The 19,070-nt window shown below is 36.0% G+C and overlaps 1 protein-coding gene across 2 annotated transcripts; it reads left to right on the forward strand.

Moving 5' to 3' along the window:
- The first annotated feature begins 1,825 nt into the window (after window positions 1–1,825).
- On the forward strand, window positions 1,826–15,619 carry LOC100244878 (microtubule-associated protein RP/EB family member 1A). Of its 2 annotated transcripts, none has more exons than XM_010653918.3 (9): window positions 1,826–2,173; window positions 2,298–2,431; window positions 11,311–11,379; window positions 11,468–11,554; window positions 12,678–12,784; window positions 12,881–13,020; window positions 13,131–13,207; window positions 14,692–14,805; window positions 15,231–15,619. In XM_010653918.3, the coding sequence occupies exons 2-9, from the start codon at window positions 2,324–2,326 to the stop codon at window positions 15,369–15,371; spliced, it is 843 nt and encodes a 280-aa protein (XP_010652220.1). In that variant the 5' UTR covers window positions 1,826–2,173; window positions 2,298–2,323; the 3' UTR covers window positions 15,372–15,619. The 2 variants fall into 2 exon arrangements, with proteins under 2 accessions (XP_010652220.1, XP_010652215.1); XM_010653913.3 differs by having other exon boundaries at window positions 2,029–2,173; window positions 2,292–2,431.
- Window positions 15,620–19,070: the final 3,451 nt, after the last annotated feature.

Raw genomic sequence — 19,070 nt, forward strand, 5'->3', positions numbered from 1 at the left:
AGTTGTGTTCCTATGAATACGAATGATGATTCATGTTATTGAGAACACGAACGATGATTTGTGTTATTGAGAACACGGACCATAGTCATAAGAACACGGGTAGAAAACCATCTCCACATGAATTCAGTTACAAGGATTCAAAAAATATTTTTTATTGTAAACTATTTTGATCTAAACTATTGAAAAGATGACACATGTATTTATGAAAAGATATAAAAACTGAGGAATATTCTAGAAGTAGCTAGATGAAAAATTAGTGTGACAATAGTGATAACCTAGGGTAAGGAAGATGAGGAGAGAAGATCTCAACATAGTTATAAAATAGTAACTTTATGAAATAAAATAAAAGAAGTACAAAAAAAATAGACAGTATAACAAAAATAGAAATCAACTTAATGAGATCTATGTATTAAAGATACTTAAAATTGTTTCTTTTTTGGGAAAATTATATGGATATTAATTATAAGGAAAAATATTAGATGAGAAACTTTGAGTATGGAGGAGAAATTATGGGGTTTTCTAATCCTTGTGGAGGGTGGAGGAAAAATGCAATATTAACAATAATATTTTACTTAATTCTAAATAAAAAGACTAAATAATATTTAATAGTGTTAAGTATTAAGTTGTTTTTTTAAATATATATATATTAAGTATTAAGAAGTAGAGAAAATCGACATTTTACTTTTAATATTTAAAAAAAAAAACTAAATATTTTAGTTTTTTATTTAGTTAAAAAATTTAAGAAACAAGTAATAAATAAACAAAAAATTTAAAATTTAAAAGTAAATTACTTTCCAATAAAATGCTAAAGAAATAAACAACATCTAAATCTAAAATTTTTCTTTTTTTATTCAGTCAATTTTTTTTAATAATTAAGTAATGAGTAAAAGAAAATTAAAAACAAACATCTAAAATCCGAAAAAAATTACATTTAATATTAAGTTAAAAAAATAAACACCACTTAAGAAAATAAAACCTAAAATTATGCAATATTTTCTTATCTTTCTCTTTTTCTTTCTTTTCTTCATTTTTTATATTTAAACTTTATATCAAAAACTTAATTGAAAGAAAAATAGAAAGGAAAAAAAAAGAAGGTACAAATATTTTGAGGAAAGCTTGGGCACAAGGGGAGAGAGAACATAGATTTAGTGGGAAGGGAGGAGATTGTTGAAGAAGTAGATAGAAGGAAATGGGGTAGGTAAAATGGTAAATGGTGGCACCGACAGTGTGAGAGATAAGGTACAAGCCTTTATGATGTTATTTTTCTATCCTCTCTTGTCCTTGATTTTGTGGCCTGTTTACGCCTCGGAATCAAAGAAAGCATCAATGATTTACCCAATTCAAACCTGTTCTACCCTCTCACATTATAATCTTATATATATTATCTTAAAATAAACCTCCAAAAAATCTTACTTTTCTTATATTTGTTTCTTCGATAATTTTTATTAATAAATTTATTCAAATTTATAAATGTTTATATATTTAAAAATAATTCTCAATTTGAACTAAAAAATCAGAATAAGTTGACAGTTTTGGTAGGGTTAAGATGCAAAGTTGTGCATCGAAAAATGACAAATAGTAAATAAATTAAAAAGAAGTATATACTAACATTATCAATCCCATCCTAAGTTTGACTCATAGAGTGACTTAAACAAATTTTGAAAATTTAAAAAATAATAAAAAGATTTTTTTTTTTATCCAAAATATATTTAACCAAACAATACGTTTTGCTAAATTAATACTTTTTTTATTTCGTTTGGTATTTCTTTCCGTCTAATCTCTTTCATTTCCTTTATGATTCCTTTTATTGTCTGGAAAAGTGAAATAAAGATGGCATTAAGTTTGTATGAAAATGAAATACTCCGAACTCAAATCAATTTAGAGGTTGGTAAACCTAATCTGCATAATACATTGCTTATGATTGTGGTGGACATTAGAGTAATCGAAGGGTGATGTAAAGGTTTTGTTGGAAGCTAATAAAAACAAGGCTAAACTATACATACAGATATGATTATAGTATATATGAAGTCAAATGGGAGGGAGGATGGAGGATGGAGGCAATGGTCATTTATTACCAAAAGGAGTGACGGGGCATTAAATTTGAAGGGGTGTAGCGTCGCGGGCGTACCTTTCTCACCATTGTCCGTTTCAGAGCCGTTCGTTTCTCTGCAAGGTTCCGTTTCTTTTTCTTTTTTACTTCTGAATTCATCATCTTTCTCCATTTTCCCTCTCAATTTCTTTCTTCTTTGTATCATTACCATTCCTCATCTTCCCATTTTCTTCCCTCGTACTTTCAGGAGTTTAATTTCATCTGTAGAAGGAAATGGCGGCCAGTATAGGGATGATGGACGCTGCCTATTTCGTGGGTAGGGGTGAGATTTTGTCTTGGATCAACGCCACTCTTCATCTCAATCTCTCCAAGGTTGAGGAGGTACTCTCCTACTGCCTCATTCCCCCACTTTTGGGTTTCCCCCTTTTTATTTTTTTGAAAGTTTATTTTTTGGTCTGTGTGTTTTTATTTGGGATGGAGGTTCTAGGCTCTTTACTCTTCTTCTTTTCATACATTTTGTTGTAGTTGTCAATGGAACGGATTTTTAAGAAATTGTACAAAGATGCAAAGTTGTTCTTGGTTTGTTGTTGTTGTCGATGTTATTGCTTTTGCCTTTTGAAAGGGAAAAAATGGAGTTCTATATGTCAAATATTGAAAACGGAATTGAAACGGGTTGAACGGGATTTGGGCCGGCCAAAATGATAGAAATAAAAGCAATGATTTTTAATTTTGAGGAAATTTGACTCAGAAAGAAAAGAGTCAAAGGACCCATCTTTCGTTTGTTTGAGTTTTTAAATTGGGTGGGCATAACAAAATTAACTAGTCTGCCTTCTACTCTTAGATACATGTGGGCATTCATGTATGCATGGGTATGCTGATGTTGAAGTTGTACATTATTAAGTTCTTTGTTTGAGATCAATGCTTGTCTCGACCTTTCTCGTTACAACCACACAAGGGATTCAAGCTCTTTATCCAATTGAATGGTCCTAATCCTCCAAATACTTGCAAGAAATTTGCTGCTGGGGATTCTGGCAAGGCCACTCTGGCCTTCAACTTAGAATAGGAACAGAAAGGATGATGGGAACTGGCAGCTAGTGTTTTTTCTACTTGATCTTTTGGGTGAAGGAATTATTCCTTCTACAGTTCTGGTGTCGTGGTTGACTCTCATGATCCTAGGATTAGGTGATGTGTTATAGAACATGTGTTCCTTTTTAGTAAACTAGTTGTCCTGCTGCCTCCATTACTTCCTGAGCAGTGGCACTCCACCTCTCTTCTTCTGAGCACCTCATTCTCGGGTCCTGTGGTCTCTCTGGAGTGGCTTCTGTGCCCGCCCTTTCAGGGCTTAGGCAGCGGCTCTGAGCACTGTGTTGGTTGCACTTCCTAGTTGCAATAGAGATTGGACGTTTCTTCACTTGTGCTTACGAATTTTTTTTGGATTTTTTATTTTCTGTATGCATTTGTTTATATTTGGATTTGATGTAGGGATGTCAAAATCAAGTAATACACATAGTTGTAAAAAACTTACATTACACAATATGATATATTTTTTATGAAAATTGATATGTATCACAATTTGTATCTTATCTTAAATGTATTTTACAATACATATACGATACACGAAACAATAAGACCTGCAACTATTTTTCATACTTTCTAAAAAAAACTTAAATTCATCTTTTTTTTGAAAGAATTATTACATTAATTGTTTAAATATACAAAAAGGTTAGAAATTGGTCATAAAAGGAAAAGAAAGGTAAAATAATCCTACATAAAAAACTATATTATTGCTATCAAAGACCATATTGGAAGTTAAATTTAATCTTCCAATGGATGTTGGAAAATTTTCATTTGAATAGTTTGAATGACATTCATATATATGCTTAGGTAGAATTTGGAACTAAAAATCAAATCTAAAAGTTTAAGAAGCCTATTTTTGCGTATTTTGTGATAAAACTATACATTAAACTCATATTTTGCTAAATTGAACTTTTCAAAACTCTAGTATTTAATGTTTTCATATGGTATATGATATAATTTAACTTCGAAGGGAGTCTTTTGTGGCTAACCAAGTTAGATTAGATGAAGTTCAACAATAGTGCAGGGGATTACCTCAACACTGTTTATCATGACATCCTCAAGGAGGAAACCCCTAAAGGTTTCATGGTTCCAATTTTTAACGAAAACAATGACCTTCTCAAGAATTTGATGCATCTTTGATAGATGATGGTGTTGGTTGAGGATAATGACAACCTACCATGCAAGGTTCCATCAACTTTCACAAGGACTAATACTGCTGTGGTTTCATCAACTCCCACTCTAGTCGTTCTTAAGCTTCAAGGATACGGGAGCAATGTTCATAGGTGCAATATATCCATTCCATCCAATAGTGGAAGGGATTTGAGCCTCTCTTCCAATTGCAAAAAGTAGCATGAGAATCAATATAGGCATATCTGTAGTAGTTTAGCATTAGGTTGTCCTAAGGTTGCAACTTGTTTGCACCAACCCAATTTGATGTTTTGGTTGGTGTAAACAAGGTTTGAATAGGTTAGGATTGGGTTTGGATTAGAAAACTACCAACCCAAAAATATTAGAGTTGACATGGGTTGAAGGTTTGAGTAACCCATTGAAACCTGAACCCGCCTATTATTTATTGTAGAAAACATAAAATTGATTAGAAAGAATGCTAACCTTTTTTAGTTTTTAATTGTAAGACCAGGGGGGAAGTGCTAATTTGGGGTGGATTCAAAATCCTTTGAGATCTCAAAGGAGATGGTCAAAGGAAAGGAAGTTGGCTGATTGTGGAAAGGGGTTGAGATCTCTCCTCTTAGATCAAATTTGGAGAGAGAGGCCTTGCTTTGCTGTTGAAGGGGGTTGAACTCCACTGTGATAATTTTAATAGAAGGCCTTTTAGGTTGGAGTAGAAGGAAGGAGGAAGAGTTTTTAAGTTGGAACTTTGAAACAATAATGCGGGTAGTTTTTTGCAATGTTTAGTTTTGTCAGCAGAGAGGGAGAGGTTTTCCTTAATTTCTCTAGAAGGAAGGGGTGGTGTAGGGGGTTGGAGAATACTTTGGTAGACAAGGTAAGGAGCATTGGTGTTGTTCCTGAGCACAATCAGTCAAAGTTGCCTCAAGGGGGATGTTTGCCAAAGGAGGGAATGTGTAGAAGTTTTCCCCTATTAAGGAATTTTTGCAGATGCAATTTCAAGAGCAATGGGGAAGTGGGAGAGGCTATTTGGATCTAGTGTGGGCAGGAGGCTTTAGAGGAAAACTTGAATCGTTTCAAGCATTGTCTTGTGGGTAGGTGGAGAGACTTTGTAGGAGAGGCTCCAAAGTTAGGTTCTTTGAAAGCTTGGGCTAGCAAATATTGGAGTGTGGTTGGGAATCTTCATTTTTTGTTTTTGGGTGGCGCTTTGATTTTGTTTAAGTTTGAGAACTGTATGGATGCTGAAAGGGTATGGCGTAAGGGGTGTTGTTCTTTTGATAAAAAAAAGGTTGAAGCTAGATTGGTGGAGCCCTAAAGCAGGTTGTTTCAAGGAAGGGGCTTTTGCTAAAGAAACTTGGGTAAGAGTGATTGGGTTGCCTATGCACTTGTGGGGAAAGGATTTCTTGAAGAGAGTGGGGGACTCTTATGGAGGTTTTGTGGTTGTGGATGTGGATACAGTGGAAAGGACATTTACAGTGGGCTAGAATTCTAGCTAGCTTCGATGGGAGGAGGGTGCCAAGGATCCTTCATGTGGTGGCAGGGTCATCGGCTTATATAGTTCAGTTATGGTGGGAGACTCCACCATGGTTGTCGTCGGCTTTCGTGAAGGAAAGTTACAGGGCATTGGAGGTCAGGGAAGATAGTGTGGAGAGGCTATGTGTAGCTAGATACATAGGGGAAGAGTTGGGGAAGCATGCAAAGAGTTAGACGGTATCCTCAAAGCATTTGTGTGTTGACTAAGTTGTGGCAAGCCTAAGGTCCTTTCCCTATAGTAGCAAGATGGTGGCAATGGGGTTAAACAAGGGGTTGCCTTTTAAACCTTTTGTTTTGGCCCCTTTTGGTTCTTTGGGCCAAAAAGTGGGAGGCCTTGTGTGTAATGGGCATTGCTTTGGTTCTTTGGGCCATTCCTCTGGGGTTAAGAGTTTCTTGTTTTGGGCAAGGTTTGTGTTAGCGAAACCAAAAGCTCTTTTAAGGGGCCTCTCTCGCCGTCCGATGTTGGTAGGGTTTTCCAAAAGCTCCTTCCTGACCCTTGCAACTTGATGAATGCTCATAACCTTGAGGTAGTTTCACCATCTGTAGATGTCACCCTTTTGTGGAAGCATATGGCTTTTCGGATCATTATATTGTTGACCTAGCTTCTCTAATGAGGAGCTTTGATGGGTTGAAACCTCCTACTAGGTCCCACAGAAAGGGCAACCAATCTCTTTTACCTTTATGGCGTATGAGTAGATGGTTTGACCTTGAGAAATCCTACACCCTTCTCTCTTCCATTTTGTTGGCCTAGATGGCATACTGATTGATCTAATTAGAGAGATCATCCTACTAGTAATAATTGGGATAGTAACTAAGCCAACCTTGTTCTCATTGGTGGATAGGTCGTTCTTTTACAACATCATTCTGGGTGGTTATGGATACATGATATGATGGTATGGCCCCTTGTTCTATCATCATAACATAGAGTTCCCCACAAAAGAGGGAACCTTTGTAAAATCTAGGGAGACCACACATCAACAAAGGCTTGTTATGTAACAGTTATTAAGGAGGTCAACAAAAGACTAATTGGGGTTGATATGCTTAAGACCCTGTTTATTCCTATATAGAAATTTCTAAGTGACTTCAAGGTTGGAGGTTATCATGAATGTTACCCCCTACATGAAACATAGCAACCAAGGCATCTACCAGGTGCGCATTAGGACATTTTCACTTGAAAAATTAGGGATGTGCCAAGGATAACCTCTATCTTGGCTTGCCATTGATTGAGCATAGACCTAACAAGCCAACTTGTGAGGCAAAAGATTCACTAGTACAACAGGTGATCTCAACAAAATTAACACAATTGTTGATTGTTGGATTCATTAAAGAAGTCTATTGCCTTGATTGGCTTGCCAACCCAATTGTGATTCCAAACAAGAAGATAGCATGGAGAATGTGTACATAGATTACATAGATCTAAATAGGGTGTATCCCAAGGATAGCTACCCTCCCTAGAGGATAAACCCATTGGTAGATGTAATTGTCAAGCATGCCCTCCTCATGTTCTTAGATGCTTATGCAGACTACAACCAAATAGCCTCATGTATGAGTCAAATAAGGAGAAGATAACCTTTGTAACAAAAAGGGGGCTATAAGGTTATGCTCTTTGGGTTCTAGAATGCAAGGACCACTTATCAAAGGTTGGTGAATCAGGTGTTTATAGACAAGATTGGGAAGATCTTGGAAGTATTTCCTAATGATATGTTAGTTAAAAGTAGGGAAATGTTCAACCATTGTAAGCACCTTGCGCATGCCATCATCATGTTACAAAAATACCAGATGAAGTTGAACCTAAGCAAATGCGCCTTTGACATCAACCTTTGGGAGTTCTTGGGATTCTTAGTCACGAAGTGAAGTCCAATCAAATACAAGAAATTTTGAAAATGTTGTCCTCATCTACTATGAAAGAGGTCCAATGGCTACTTGGGTGGTTGGTAGCCTAGGGAAGTTCATAGTGTGTGTGATCAACCTTTGTTGATCCAACCTCATGCTTTTAAAAAAGGGGTTTAATTAGGGATGGACAAAATGCTGTCAAATGGCTTTCGATGAACTCAAATGCTACTCAACCACCTAGTCAATCTTGGCGACACTTAAACAAGGAGCAGCTTGCTCCTATACTTAGCCACATTTATGGTCACCGTCAGTAGGGTACTCACCCGGGGAAGTAAGGAGGAATACAAAAGTCAGTTTACTATGTCAATAAGGCATTGGTTGACATTGAGACTCAATATCTGCCCATCAAGTGGGTAGACTTATTCCTCCGAGTGAGCATAAAAAAATTAAGATTGTACTTTGATGCCCACATTGCTATGTGATTGAGGTAGTTTCTAAGTGGTTCTTCCAAGTAGTCCTCAAGAAACATAACCTATTAGGATGAATGGTGAAGTGATCTATTGTCAACACCTTTTCTCGGATGACTTAGCACTTAACACTTTGACTCTAAGTATGTGGCACCAAGGTCTCAATGTGTGGCACCTTGGTTCCATAAGTAGCTTATGATCAAGGCAAGGTGAGATGGATAGCATATGGCATGGCCTTGACTCGGCCAAAATTCAAGGGTTGAATTTTGTCATGGAGATATTTTTCGTTTGAAGAGGAAACTTCAAGAGGGAGACTCTAAGTAGAAGCAGAATTTGATGTCTCCTTCAAAAACTTCTAAAATGACTTAAAATGCTCTTTGGAGGTGGGGGGTGGGTTGGTGGGGGTGGAGGTGGAGGTGGAGGATGAGTGACTTAAGGGAGACAAGGTGGCATGGGTGTCCACACTTGTCCATGTAAGGCCTTAGACACGAGGAAAGCACATGGAGCTAGACTTGCTAGCATCCACACATGGGGCTCTGCGACATGTGTTGTGCAACCCGTGGCCGCAATAGCACGAGGTGCAACTTTGTCTTCCCCACCTAACGATGGCACAAGCGTGCAATGCCCTATGCAATGAGGCGGCTTGACACAAGGGCTCAATGCCTTTTGCTTTGAGATGAGGGAAGCCAAACTCAGACACGATACCTGATGCTTAGCACAAGGACGCAATGCCTTGTGCGTGAAGATGAGGAGTCATGGGCGTAATGCCATAGCCTGTTGCTGCATTGAGAAGAGGGTTTGGGCATGGCATGGTGCCGTAGCAGTAACAACATGGATGTTTGACAAGAAGTGCAACTTGTGGGCATGATGACATGGGGTGTAAGCAAACATGAGTGGGTTGCCTTGACGTGGATGTGATCTAGGTATGGGGATATGTATAAGCATGGTTGACACACTTAAGGAGCTGCAAAGGGCTACAAGCCAAGGGAAGGATTGGCACCAAGGCAAGTTGCTAGATGTGTAGGCCAAGAGAGGGCTTGACATACACAAGGGCTGCATAGAGATGCATGCAACAGGCTACCTTTGTGATGCAACAATCTGATTGGATGCATGTGTCGATTCAAGTGCACGAGTGGACTAACTTAAAGCACAAGAGCGGGTAGACTTGAGGTAGAACACTAAAGAGACGTCTTGGCATTGGGTTAAACCCAAGGAAGATGTGTTGCACCACAAACCAGGGACTTGAAGGGCTGGTACATGGATGAATGCTTGTGGCAACCTGGGAAGGCACGTGAAAAACGTGGGTCCATAGAAGGAATTTCAAATGGATGAAGAATGAGTCGAAAACATTTGAAAGCTCAAAGTTGGATTCAAATTGTGATTCTAGTTTGATTTTGAGTAGAAGTTCAAATTTTGATTGTAATTGTAGTTTGAGTAGGATTAGGATTGCTTACTCATGGTCAAATAGGGAGTTGTTGGTGCCACACCCATAAAAGGACTGAAGTGCCTTTTGAAATAATCTTGTGGTCTTGAGATCATATAGAGGGAGAGCCTTCTTAAAACATAGCATGAGAGAGAGCATGAGCTCACCAAAGAGATTGTGGGAGTCTTGTTGAGTTGTCTTGTATTGTTATTTAGAGAAGAAACAAAATACATGGTTTATAGTGTGGAGGAATTTAAGTAAAACATGGTACAAGCCTAAGAATTAAAGGTTTAACTACGATAGTAGAGGTAGGCATCCTCATAATGTCACCTAAAGGAACTTGACTGAAGCAAGTCATTAGCTTAGGCTTCAAATTCATGAATGATAAAGTGGAACATGGAGCACTTCAAGTAGGCTTAAGTCTCACCCACAACATGAGAGCCAAGGTGTTGATTGTTTGTAGTGATTCCCAATTGGTTGTTAGATAGGTGATTGATGCATTTGAGGCTTGAGGATTGGCATGGAGAAATCCCTTAGAAAAGTGAGGGGGCTATTGCAACAATTCAAGGATGTCACCATTGCATAGATTCCTTAGGAGCAAAACCAAGAGTTGAATATGCCTTAGCCATTAGGGGCGTCCTTTGGGATGACAAAAGGAGACAACATGCCATTAGAGTTTATTGAACATCCTAACATTGAGGAGGTTGAAGACACTCATACTCCAAGCAAGGAACCTAGGTTGGATGGAACCTTATGTTTGTTACCTCTAGGACAGGCTAGAGCCAGTTGGTGAGAGGATGGCCTTAGAACTACGACAAAAAACGACTTGATACACACTAATCAAAGGGAAATTATATAGATGATTGTTCGCCAACTCATATCTTTGATGCCTCACACTTGAAGAGGGAGAGTACATCTCTATGAAAATTCACAAGGAATTTGCGGGGGGTACATTCAGGGATGAATTATGGCCCATCAAGCCTTGTCATAAGGGCACTACTAGCTAACCATGCAGAGGGACGCTCAATAGTATGTCCAAATGTCTGACAAGTGTCAATAGTTTGTACCCATCCCACACCATGCTCTTAAAGACCTCACAACCTTGGCCGCCCCTTGGATGTTTGTTCAATGGAGGCTTGATATAATTGTGTCACTCCTTGTCACCACTAAGCAAAGAAGATTCATTCTCATAGCTATTGACTATCTCACTAAATGTGTATAGGTCGAAGCATACTCCCAATTAAAAGGTGGGAGCATAAGAAAATTTGTTGAAAAACATGATGTATTAGTTTGGGATACTGTGCACTCTTGTGACCAACAATGGAACCCAATTGACTATAAGGAGCTAGAATTTCTGCAAGGAGTTGGGAATAGTGAATCTATACATGACTTTGTGACACCTGCAAGGCAAAACCAAGCAAAATCTTCCAACAGGACCTTCTTAACTATCTTAGAAAAAAACTAGAAAAAGTTGAGGGAGCTGGGTAAAAAGAATTGCCATCATCCTCTAAGCCTACAGGACAACAAAGTGAGAAGCAATTGGGGAAACACCCTTCACATTGGTGTACGGGGCCTAGGTAGTAATACCAACTGAGATTAAATTGTCAACATTTAAATGAAATGCCAACTTTAAAAACTGGGATGCTAGTTAGACTTGTTGGAGGCATGTGGATGTCGTAATTTAATTTGATATCCAGTTCAACTATGTAACTAAAGGTCTCCTTTTTCATTTAATATTGTGGTACATTGTTCATTATCTTTATTTCATTTTATCTTTAATTTTAAAAATTTATTCTTGTCAGGCGGCATCTGGTGCTGTTCAGTGTCAGATGATGGACATGATTCATCCAGGAGTCGTTCCAATGCACAAGGTAACACATTGCAACTGCTTCCACATTTCTGTTCTTATGTACATTTGAATTATCCTAAGAATAGTCTCCTGATCCTTACCATTTTTAGGTTAATTTTGATGCAAAAACGGAGTATGACATGATCCAAAATTACAAAATCCTTCAAGAAGTATTCAACAAGTTAAAAATCGAGAAGGTAATTCCATTTTTGTATTTGATTTGATTCCTTGGCTTTCTTTGTCATGGACGAAGTAGCCACATAACTTTTTACCTCTGCTTCATCATCATTAATTATTATTTTCTGCCGTTTCTGTACAAATTATGACGATTCATTTCATTGGTTTTTCATGAAGCACAAATGTCACGGGTTGTCAAAATGTTGGTTGCATGAAGTTTTATTTGGGTTGAAGGTGCCAACTAATTTTCTAGTAAAACCTAGGATCAATTCCTGCCTTCAACAAGTTGAGGGGATTTATGGTAATTATGAGGATAGTCACCCCTGTAGCATAGCTCATTGCTTTTGGACCAAAGATAAAGTTTCACTCGGGTTGCTTCATGTTGGAAACTTGCACATGGTGTTTGTATATTTTGGTCAGAACTTTGGCATGCAGAATTGAAATGTTAGTGTTTGAATATCAGTGGTGAATAGGATATAAGCACACAGAGAGCAGTACATAGACACTTAATCTTTAAGAGACGTGGTCCTCCCTCATAGTGCAGTTGCTGCTTAGTTAAAAGATTGGACAAGATTTATGTGACAGAAACCAATTGCTTTATATGGTTTGACATGCAATATCCTTATCAAGGATCTTATATTTTACAAACTCCTGATTGTTTTGATGGTGAGAAGCTTCATTTTCATTACTACTATTTATTGCTTATTATGCCGCCTATACATCCTACATTTTCATCTGCAGAGCTGAAAATGTTTTCTTGTTTCTTCAACAAAGAAAAAGAGAACAGTCCATTATAATATGGTTGTGGTGTATTTACACGTTATGCATGGAGAATATTAGAATCTATTGCTTTATGTTATTCAGTATGTGATCTCCTTGGCCAGAGTTAAGTTATTAATCTTGGACATCCTTGAGTCTCACATTCTTTTCTAAATGTCTGGAAGATGTCCCTTTAAGTGATCAGGTGCATAGACTAAACATTGTTTGCTTGGCTCTGAAATTTGGCCTAAATGGATGCTTTATGGTATTGTGTAATATCGTTCTTTGTGCATGAGTTAAATTGTTGAATCTTGATTTGCCTTGTGCTAGTAAGATGATGCATAAATATATTTGCAATTTCAAGTGTAATTGTCATTGTGACAGCATATCGAGGTCAACAAACTTGTTAAAGGACGGCCTTTGGACAACTTGGAGTTTTTACAATGGCTGAAACGATATTGTGATTCCATGAATGGTGGCATAATGAATGAGTATGCAGTTTCTTGTTCTTTCTTCTTCGGGTAGTTTTGTTCATGCTAATCTTATCTATTTCTATGTTCGATTTCTGATTAACTTTTCCCTCTCAGGAATTATAACCCTGTGGAGCGAAGATGCAAAGGTGGTAAAGAAAGGAACATAAAGGGTTCTTACAAGTCTTCAAAATCATTGCAAGCAAATAACTTATCTAATGTCTCTGACAATGGGATTTGCATTGACGAGAGTTCTGGTTAGTTTATGAAATTCAAGAGTCTGCTCCAATTATTATTATTATAATTTGTCTGCTTTCCTATTGTCTGTTTTCCTACCATTCTTTTGTTGCTTTCTTTTCATATATAGGACCCAAAGGAAGGCATAAAAGTGAGATGTCAGGTGGAGCTAATTCTGTTGGTGAGATTCAAGGATTATGCCAGGAGGTATGACTGTGGGGAAGTTCTGGATTTCTGTTTTATTTAAATCTGAACCAACAAGAGTGTCCAATTAGGCTTAAATAATCTGAGAACAACAATGTCAGATATGAGCTGTTAGGCCTATAGTTTTTTTATTACTGTTAGTTGGATGATACTCTGGAATGGGGGGCCTAGTAAGGTACCTAAAATGGACCTTATTGTGCTGTTAGTTAAGTCATAAAAAATGGTTCACTGATTATATGGTGCATTAGAATGGTTCTTTACCATTTGTTCAAGATTATTTTAGGGTCTAGTAGATTCATTAAACTATTGATTAGGAATGATAATGAATTTTGAGCAGTAGACGATGAACCAAGGCAGAATATAATCTTGAGGACTTCCTCCCTTTTTTTGATTTTTGATTTTTTTTGTTTCTTTCAATGAAATTGTTTTTGCCTGTTTCTTCTATAGATACTTGTTTCTTTGACTAATTTATTTAGTTTCTATTACATGGAAACAAAGCTAGAACCTTCTCCATCCTCACCCCAATCCTTTGCCACCTGAACCAGGCTGCCTATCAATAAAAGGAGACCAGGAATAAAGTGCATCTGCAAGTAAACAGCAGTCAAATGGCTATTTCAGGAAGAGATGGATGGATTAGTACAGGGGTTTCCCTGGATGTGAATTTTTAGTAGAGAGGATTTAAATAGTCTTGTCTGGGAAAGGTGGTAAAGCATACATGAGGGTTTATTGGTTACTGAAAAGAAGAGAGGGAAGAGCTATCCGTTCTTGGAATTTACAATGCCATATGATTTGGTAATAGAAATATATGTTATTGAAAATTAGAACACTTATTAAATCAGGTACTTTGTCTAATGTTAAATAGGGACTAATTTTATTTTTGTTGTTCTATTCTCATGCAAAGTAGTTTCTTTAATTAGTCATGACATAAAAGTGCAGGCAACATTTTAAGTCACATTCTACCCATGCAATTACAGAAATTGTTAGGATGAAAAAAGAATAAGAGCCCATTATGTCTCATCTTGAGAAACTCAGTGCAATCTGCATCAGGAAAATAGTCTTCATGGGTTTTGGTCATTGCATTTTATTTTAAGAATGCCATAACAAGGTGTATTCGTGAATTTGTAGAATATATGGATCTCATTTTTTATTTTTCACTTATTGAACAATTTAATTGAATCCAACTCTTAAAATATCAGATGATAAGCCTCCGATACTTGTATGATCCAGCACTATCATTTTTAGTTTTTAAGTTTCAGTTTTATCTTAGACCCCCTTAGTTTGGATGCAGTGTTGTCTTTTCCAGCTCTTTGCAAAGGTACAAAACTAGATATTTTCATGCACTTACAGATAGCTTTTCTACTTTCAAGTGTTAAATTGTTTCAGTTTGTAGACTAAAAATATGGAGCCAAATTGTTTCATACTTGATCTTGTTCTTATGTATTTGTGCATGATGTCAAATAAATTTCTCAATACTTGTATTTGATTAGATTGCGGACCTCAAGCTCTCAGTAGATGATCTGGAGAAAGAACGAGATTTCTATTTTGGAAAATTACGTGACATTGAAATCCTTTGTCAAACTCCTGAGGTGGAGGATCTTCCGGTAATAATTCTTTACCACAAGAAATTTTATTGTGTTTCCATCACTTTATTACGATCTATATGCACACTTTGTATTATACATCTGTTTACTGTAACTTATCTAAGATTCTAAATAGTTGTCATGGTATTTTATTTTCAAATTTATTAAAATAATTTTTACACTTTGGTGGGACATCCATATAGTAGTTTTCACTGGGGTACTGGGTTGTGCCTGTTTGATGTTGTGTTATCCTTGTTGAAGGGATCTGTTTAAAAACTCAAAATGCATTTCTAAAGCTTATAGTCTGGACTTTGTTTATTTGCTTATATTAGAAAGGGGAATGTTTGGATCAAAGGGGGAGTTGGAAGTAAGCACAGTGAGGGTACCCCGTTGGCCACCTTTCTCTGACGCATGAATGCTATACTTCATTTCCTTTTTCCCTGCAGATGTCCATGGCAATAAAGAAGATCCTGTACGCTGTGGATGCCAAAGTATCAGCTCTTGGTGAAGCTCAGGAAATCATAACCAAATCTGGTGATGATGCTGATGCTGATGCTGATGCTGATGCCTTGGATGTGCATGACTGATGACTGATGACTTATGACCGATGACTGAACCAGACAAATGGTGCCTCATCACTGTGAAGAGGCAGGCAGTTTGAGATGTAGCAGCCATGAGTTAACACAGTGACTTTAGTATTAATACGCTAGAACCTTTTTCTGTAATGTAAAGTTTATGAGGATGGGTTGACGTTGCTGTGAAAACTAGGTTGTGTTTGATTGGATCTAATATTTGGCTGCTTAACAAGAGCCAGCAGTTCTCCTTGGCTACCCTATCCTCCCTCCCATTTAGTATTTTGCCCCTGATTTCAAGGCAGCAACTTGCCATGTTTGAAGTGGGTTTGCATGTTCCACCGGCACAGGACAATCATAGTTTTAAATGGCGTAAAGCGCACCTTGAGGCGCAGAGGTCTCCTATGGCTTATGTGTATGCAGCACATGAAGCGCATCTGAGTAAAGTAAAACATGACTTAAAGATGGATATTAATTTTATAAAATATAATTTAAAATCTAATTTAATCAGTAAAAAATTTAAGATTTCAAACATTTTAAAAAAACATTAAAAAAAAGGTAATGAAATTATATAAATTTTAATATATAATTAAAATTTCAGAAATAAAACTTTTTAAAAAATGGAAGTAATTGTATGTGTCTTTTCAACAAGATGCATATACACATAAAACGCAACAACTAGGTGGTCGTGCCCCTTTTGCCTCACATTTTGTTTTGCAACAATCCAAAACTCCTAATTTTGAGTTAAATCTAAACCTAAACCTAACCCTAAAGTAATTGGTCCCTCCTCCCCTACGATGCTTGTTTAAGTCAACTATTTCATTATAATACCAAGAAAATAAAAGGGACAATTATGCTCAAGGGGTTATTGAGGCTAAACATTAGTGTAAAAAACTAGAGAAACTTATGAAATTGTTTTGACATATATGAGAGTAATTTCTTAGCTATAAATAGTGAAAATATCCTTAAGAGCCTAGTCTTTAAAAAATGAGGTGGAGTCCTAACATAGTTTGAAAATACTTTTCTCCTAGTAAATGTTACTTTGAAAATCCCAAAGTTTGCATGACTTTGAAAACCCTAAACTCTCTCATAGTCCTTTTCTCGGACGTCCTAAAATCTTTCAAGTTTCAAATCTTCTCAAAATTGAATTGACATTCCTAAAATCCATGAAAGTCCCAAATCCCTATCGATCTGCCTAAAATCTCTCAAGCTTTCAAACTCTAAATCTTCTCAAAATCCAACTGGCATCCCTAAACTCTGTCACAGAACTGTCGACTTTTAGGAGCTTTGGTTTGTTGGTTTTCATGGCGCATGGGAATTATATTTGAGGTGGTATTAAACTAGGTAAAATCCCTAATTTCAGTTCTCTGTATGGTTCTCGAGAAAATTAGAGGGAACATGAGAGCAAAAAGGTTGTGAATTTTTTTAAATACTACATCTTTTTGTTAGAGCTTAACTATTTACCATCTTTTAATATTTGCTTTCACTTCATTTGTTGTTTATTGAAGAACATAATAGCCCCACATACTAGTGGGCATAAAATCCAAATCTATGAAAATAGAATCCTTGAACTTGAGGAAGGATTCCAAGCTGAGTAGATCAATTTTTCTCATTTACCAATCTATATTATTTTGATATAAATTTTTTATTTTAATTTTATTTCTTTGTACTCTAATTTTAATTAATTTTTTTTATTTACATGTATTTGGAATGAAGAGACTCTAACCAAAAGGAAAATAATTATTTTGAAATTCTTATATTCGATGTTTGGTATTTCTTTCATCATGATATTTAAACTGACATACTCGTATTTGGAGAAAAGTTATGTTGAATCGGTGTGGAGAGGACTGGGGGTTTTAACGTTGGCAAGAAAACGTCAATATCCCATTTCGCTTTGTAAGGTAGAGGCAGACACAAGTGGAGTGTTGATGATGTTAAAATATTTGCAAGTTTGTTTGGTAAAGCAAGAAAAACAGTAAGATATGTTATTCAACTATGTGGGACAATGATCTAAGTCCTTATTATTATTATTATTATTGTTGTTGTTGTTGTTGTTGTTGTTCCTAAAAGTTGTTGAGAAAGTTGTAACATGGAAAGCTTGGTCTCACCATATTCATCTTCAATTGGGACTTTTTTTTTTTTGGCCCATTCCATTGCTCCTCAACTTTCAATTTATTCTAAACACAATTTTAATTTACTTCTTAGTATTTTTCCTATTTTGAAATCAAATGTTTCAATCTGTTTTAGCATTGGAGAAATGTTGATTTTTAATTTGTTTTGATGACAAGTTAGTTCTAGGTTATATCATTTTTAATTAAGAATATTTTGTACATTATTAATAATATATGTTGTTTGAGTTGCTCATGAAAAGGTGCCTCCCTATTTGGGGCACTTATAGGATTACATCTTGCTTGTTACCTTGATGAAATTTTTTTGCTCCTTATAGCCTTAGAAGTAGGGTGTGGCAATGTAATTTGCATTATGATTGTTTCAGGTTTGATGGGACAAAGAAAGCCTATGTTAGGTTGATACCAAATTATGATGCTTTGGACGTGGCAAACAAGATTGACATAATTTAAGACTGTAACCAACCTTTCTAGATTCAAATTGTATGTGTTTGTTTGGAGTATTTTATATTTGAATTACAATGTTGGTTTTGAACCTTGATTGGAGAGACGAGGCTATAAATGTAATTGCATAAAGATTTTTCATAAACATGTTTTTATTGAGTTGTATTTTAGCTAGATGTTTGAGTTGAACCATTGCCTCTTTTTTTTTTTCATCTACACTTCTTTGATGAGGTGCTAGCTCACATTTCTTAGTGAATAGTAATGCAATTTATGTTTGAGGTGCTTAATATGAACTGAGAAGAAATATCTAACTATGGATTTTATAAAGGGAAAGAAAGAATTTCAAGTAATTTGGTAGAAAAATTTGTAACTTTTCAATTCCTTTATAAATGGTAGATTTTAGAAGATACAGATTTTATAGAGAAAAAAATAAGACTAAATCTAGAGTTAAAAGTGAAAGCTTCTTAGATATGGGTTTCTACCTAACTTAATTCCAAAAAACCCACTACTCCAACTCAAAATAATGGAGATAACCTTTTATCAACACTTTAAATTTGAAGGAAATGAATTTGAGTTTTCAAATCCGGTTGCTCCTCAAAAACTAGCGATAGTGATCCATTAATCAATATCATTTACTTAAAAATAAAAAATAAAAAAACAAAAAATGAGTTGACCAAGGGATGTTGCATTGGTTTTGTTAAAGGTGCAATTTGAAGTTTGTTTTAGAGGATTTAACCCATGGTGCTAGTTATGTTAATTACATACTTTGGTCAAATATATACATTCTGTGTAAAACTATGCATTTGGATAAAATAGTATGTATATCCACAACAAATTTAATTTCTACTAAATTAATCACTTATCTATATTGGTCATTGCATGCATGTAATGAATATACATCAAAATAGTTATATCCTTAAGTCAATATGATTTGTATCATATCTTGGTAATGACATTATGATTTAGTGTGCTAACGTAGTTTGAATTGACCATATCATTTGACATGGACTAATACGTAGTCAGATTGGATTCATCTGAATTGTCAATAGAATATCATGGTGTTGTTTTTTTAAGATGTATTGCGTTGTGGGTATGTTAGAGTTTACATCTTTGGTACTTGTTTCCATGTTTGTTCAATCTTCCA

This window comes from Vitis vinifera, chromosome 1, assembly GCF_030704535.1.
Source record: "Vitis vinifera cultivar Pinot Noir 40024 chromosome 1, ASM3070453v1".
Taxonomy (NCBI): Eukaryota; Viridiplantae; Streptophyta; class Magnoliopsida; order Vitales; family Vitaceae; genus Vitis; species Vitis vinifera.

Coding starts and splice junctions, on each gene's coding strand:
- LOC100244878 (XM_010653918.3), top strand. CDS start 2,324: ATGGCGGCCAGTATAGGGATGATGGACGCTGCCTATTTCGTGGGTAGG. Junction 2,432..11,310: donor ATCTCTCCAAGGTTGAGGAG/GTACTCTCCTAC, acceptor TATTCTTGTCAG/GCGGCATCTGGTGCTGTTCA. Junction 14,806..15,230: donor CTGAGGTGGAGGATCTTCCG/GTAATAATTCTT, acceptor TTTTCCCTGCAG/ATGTCCATGGCAATAAAGAA.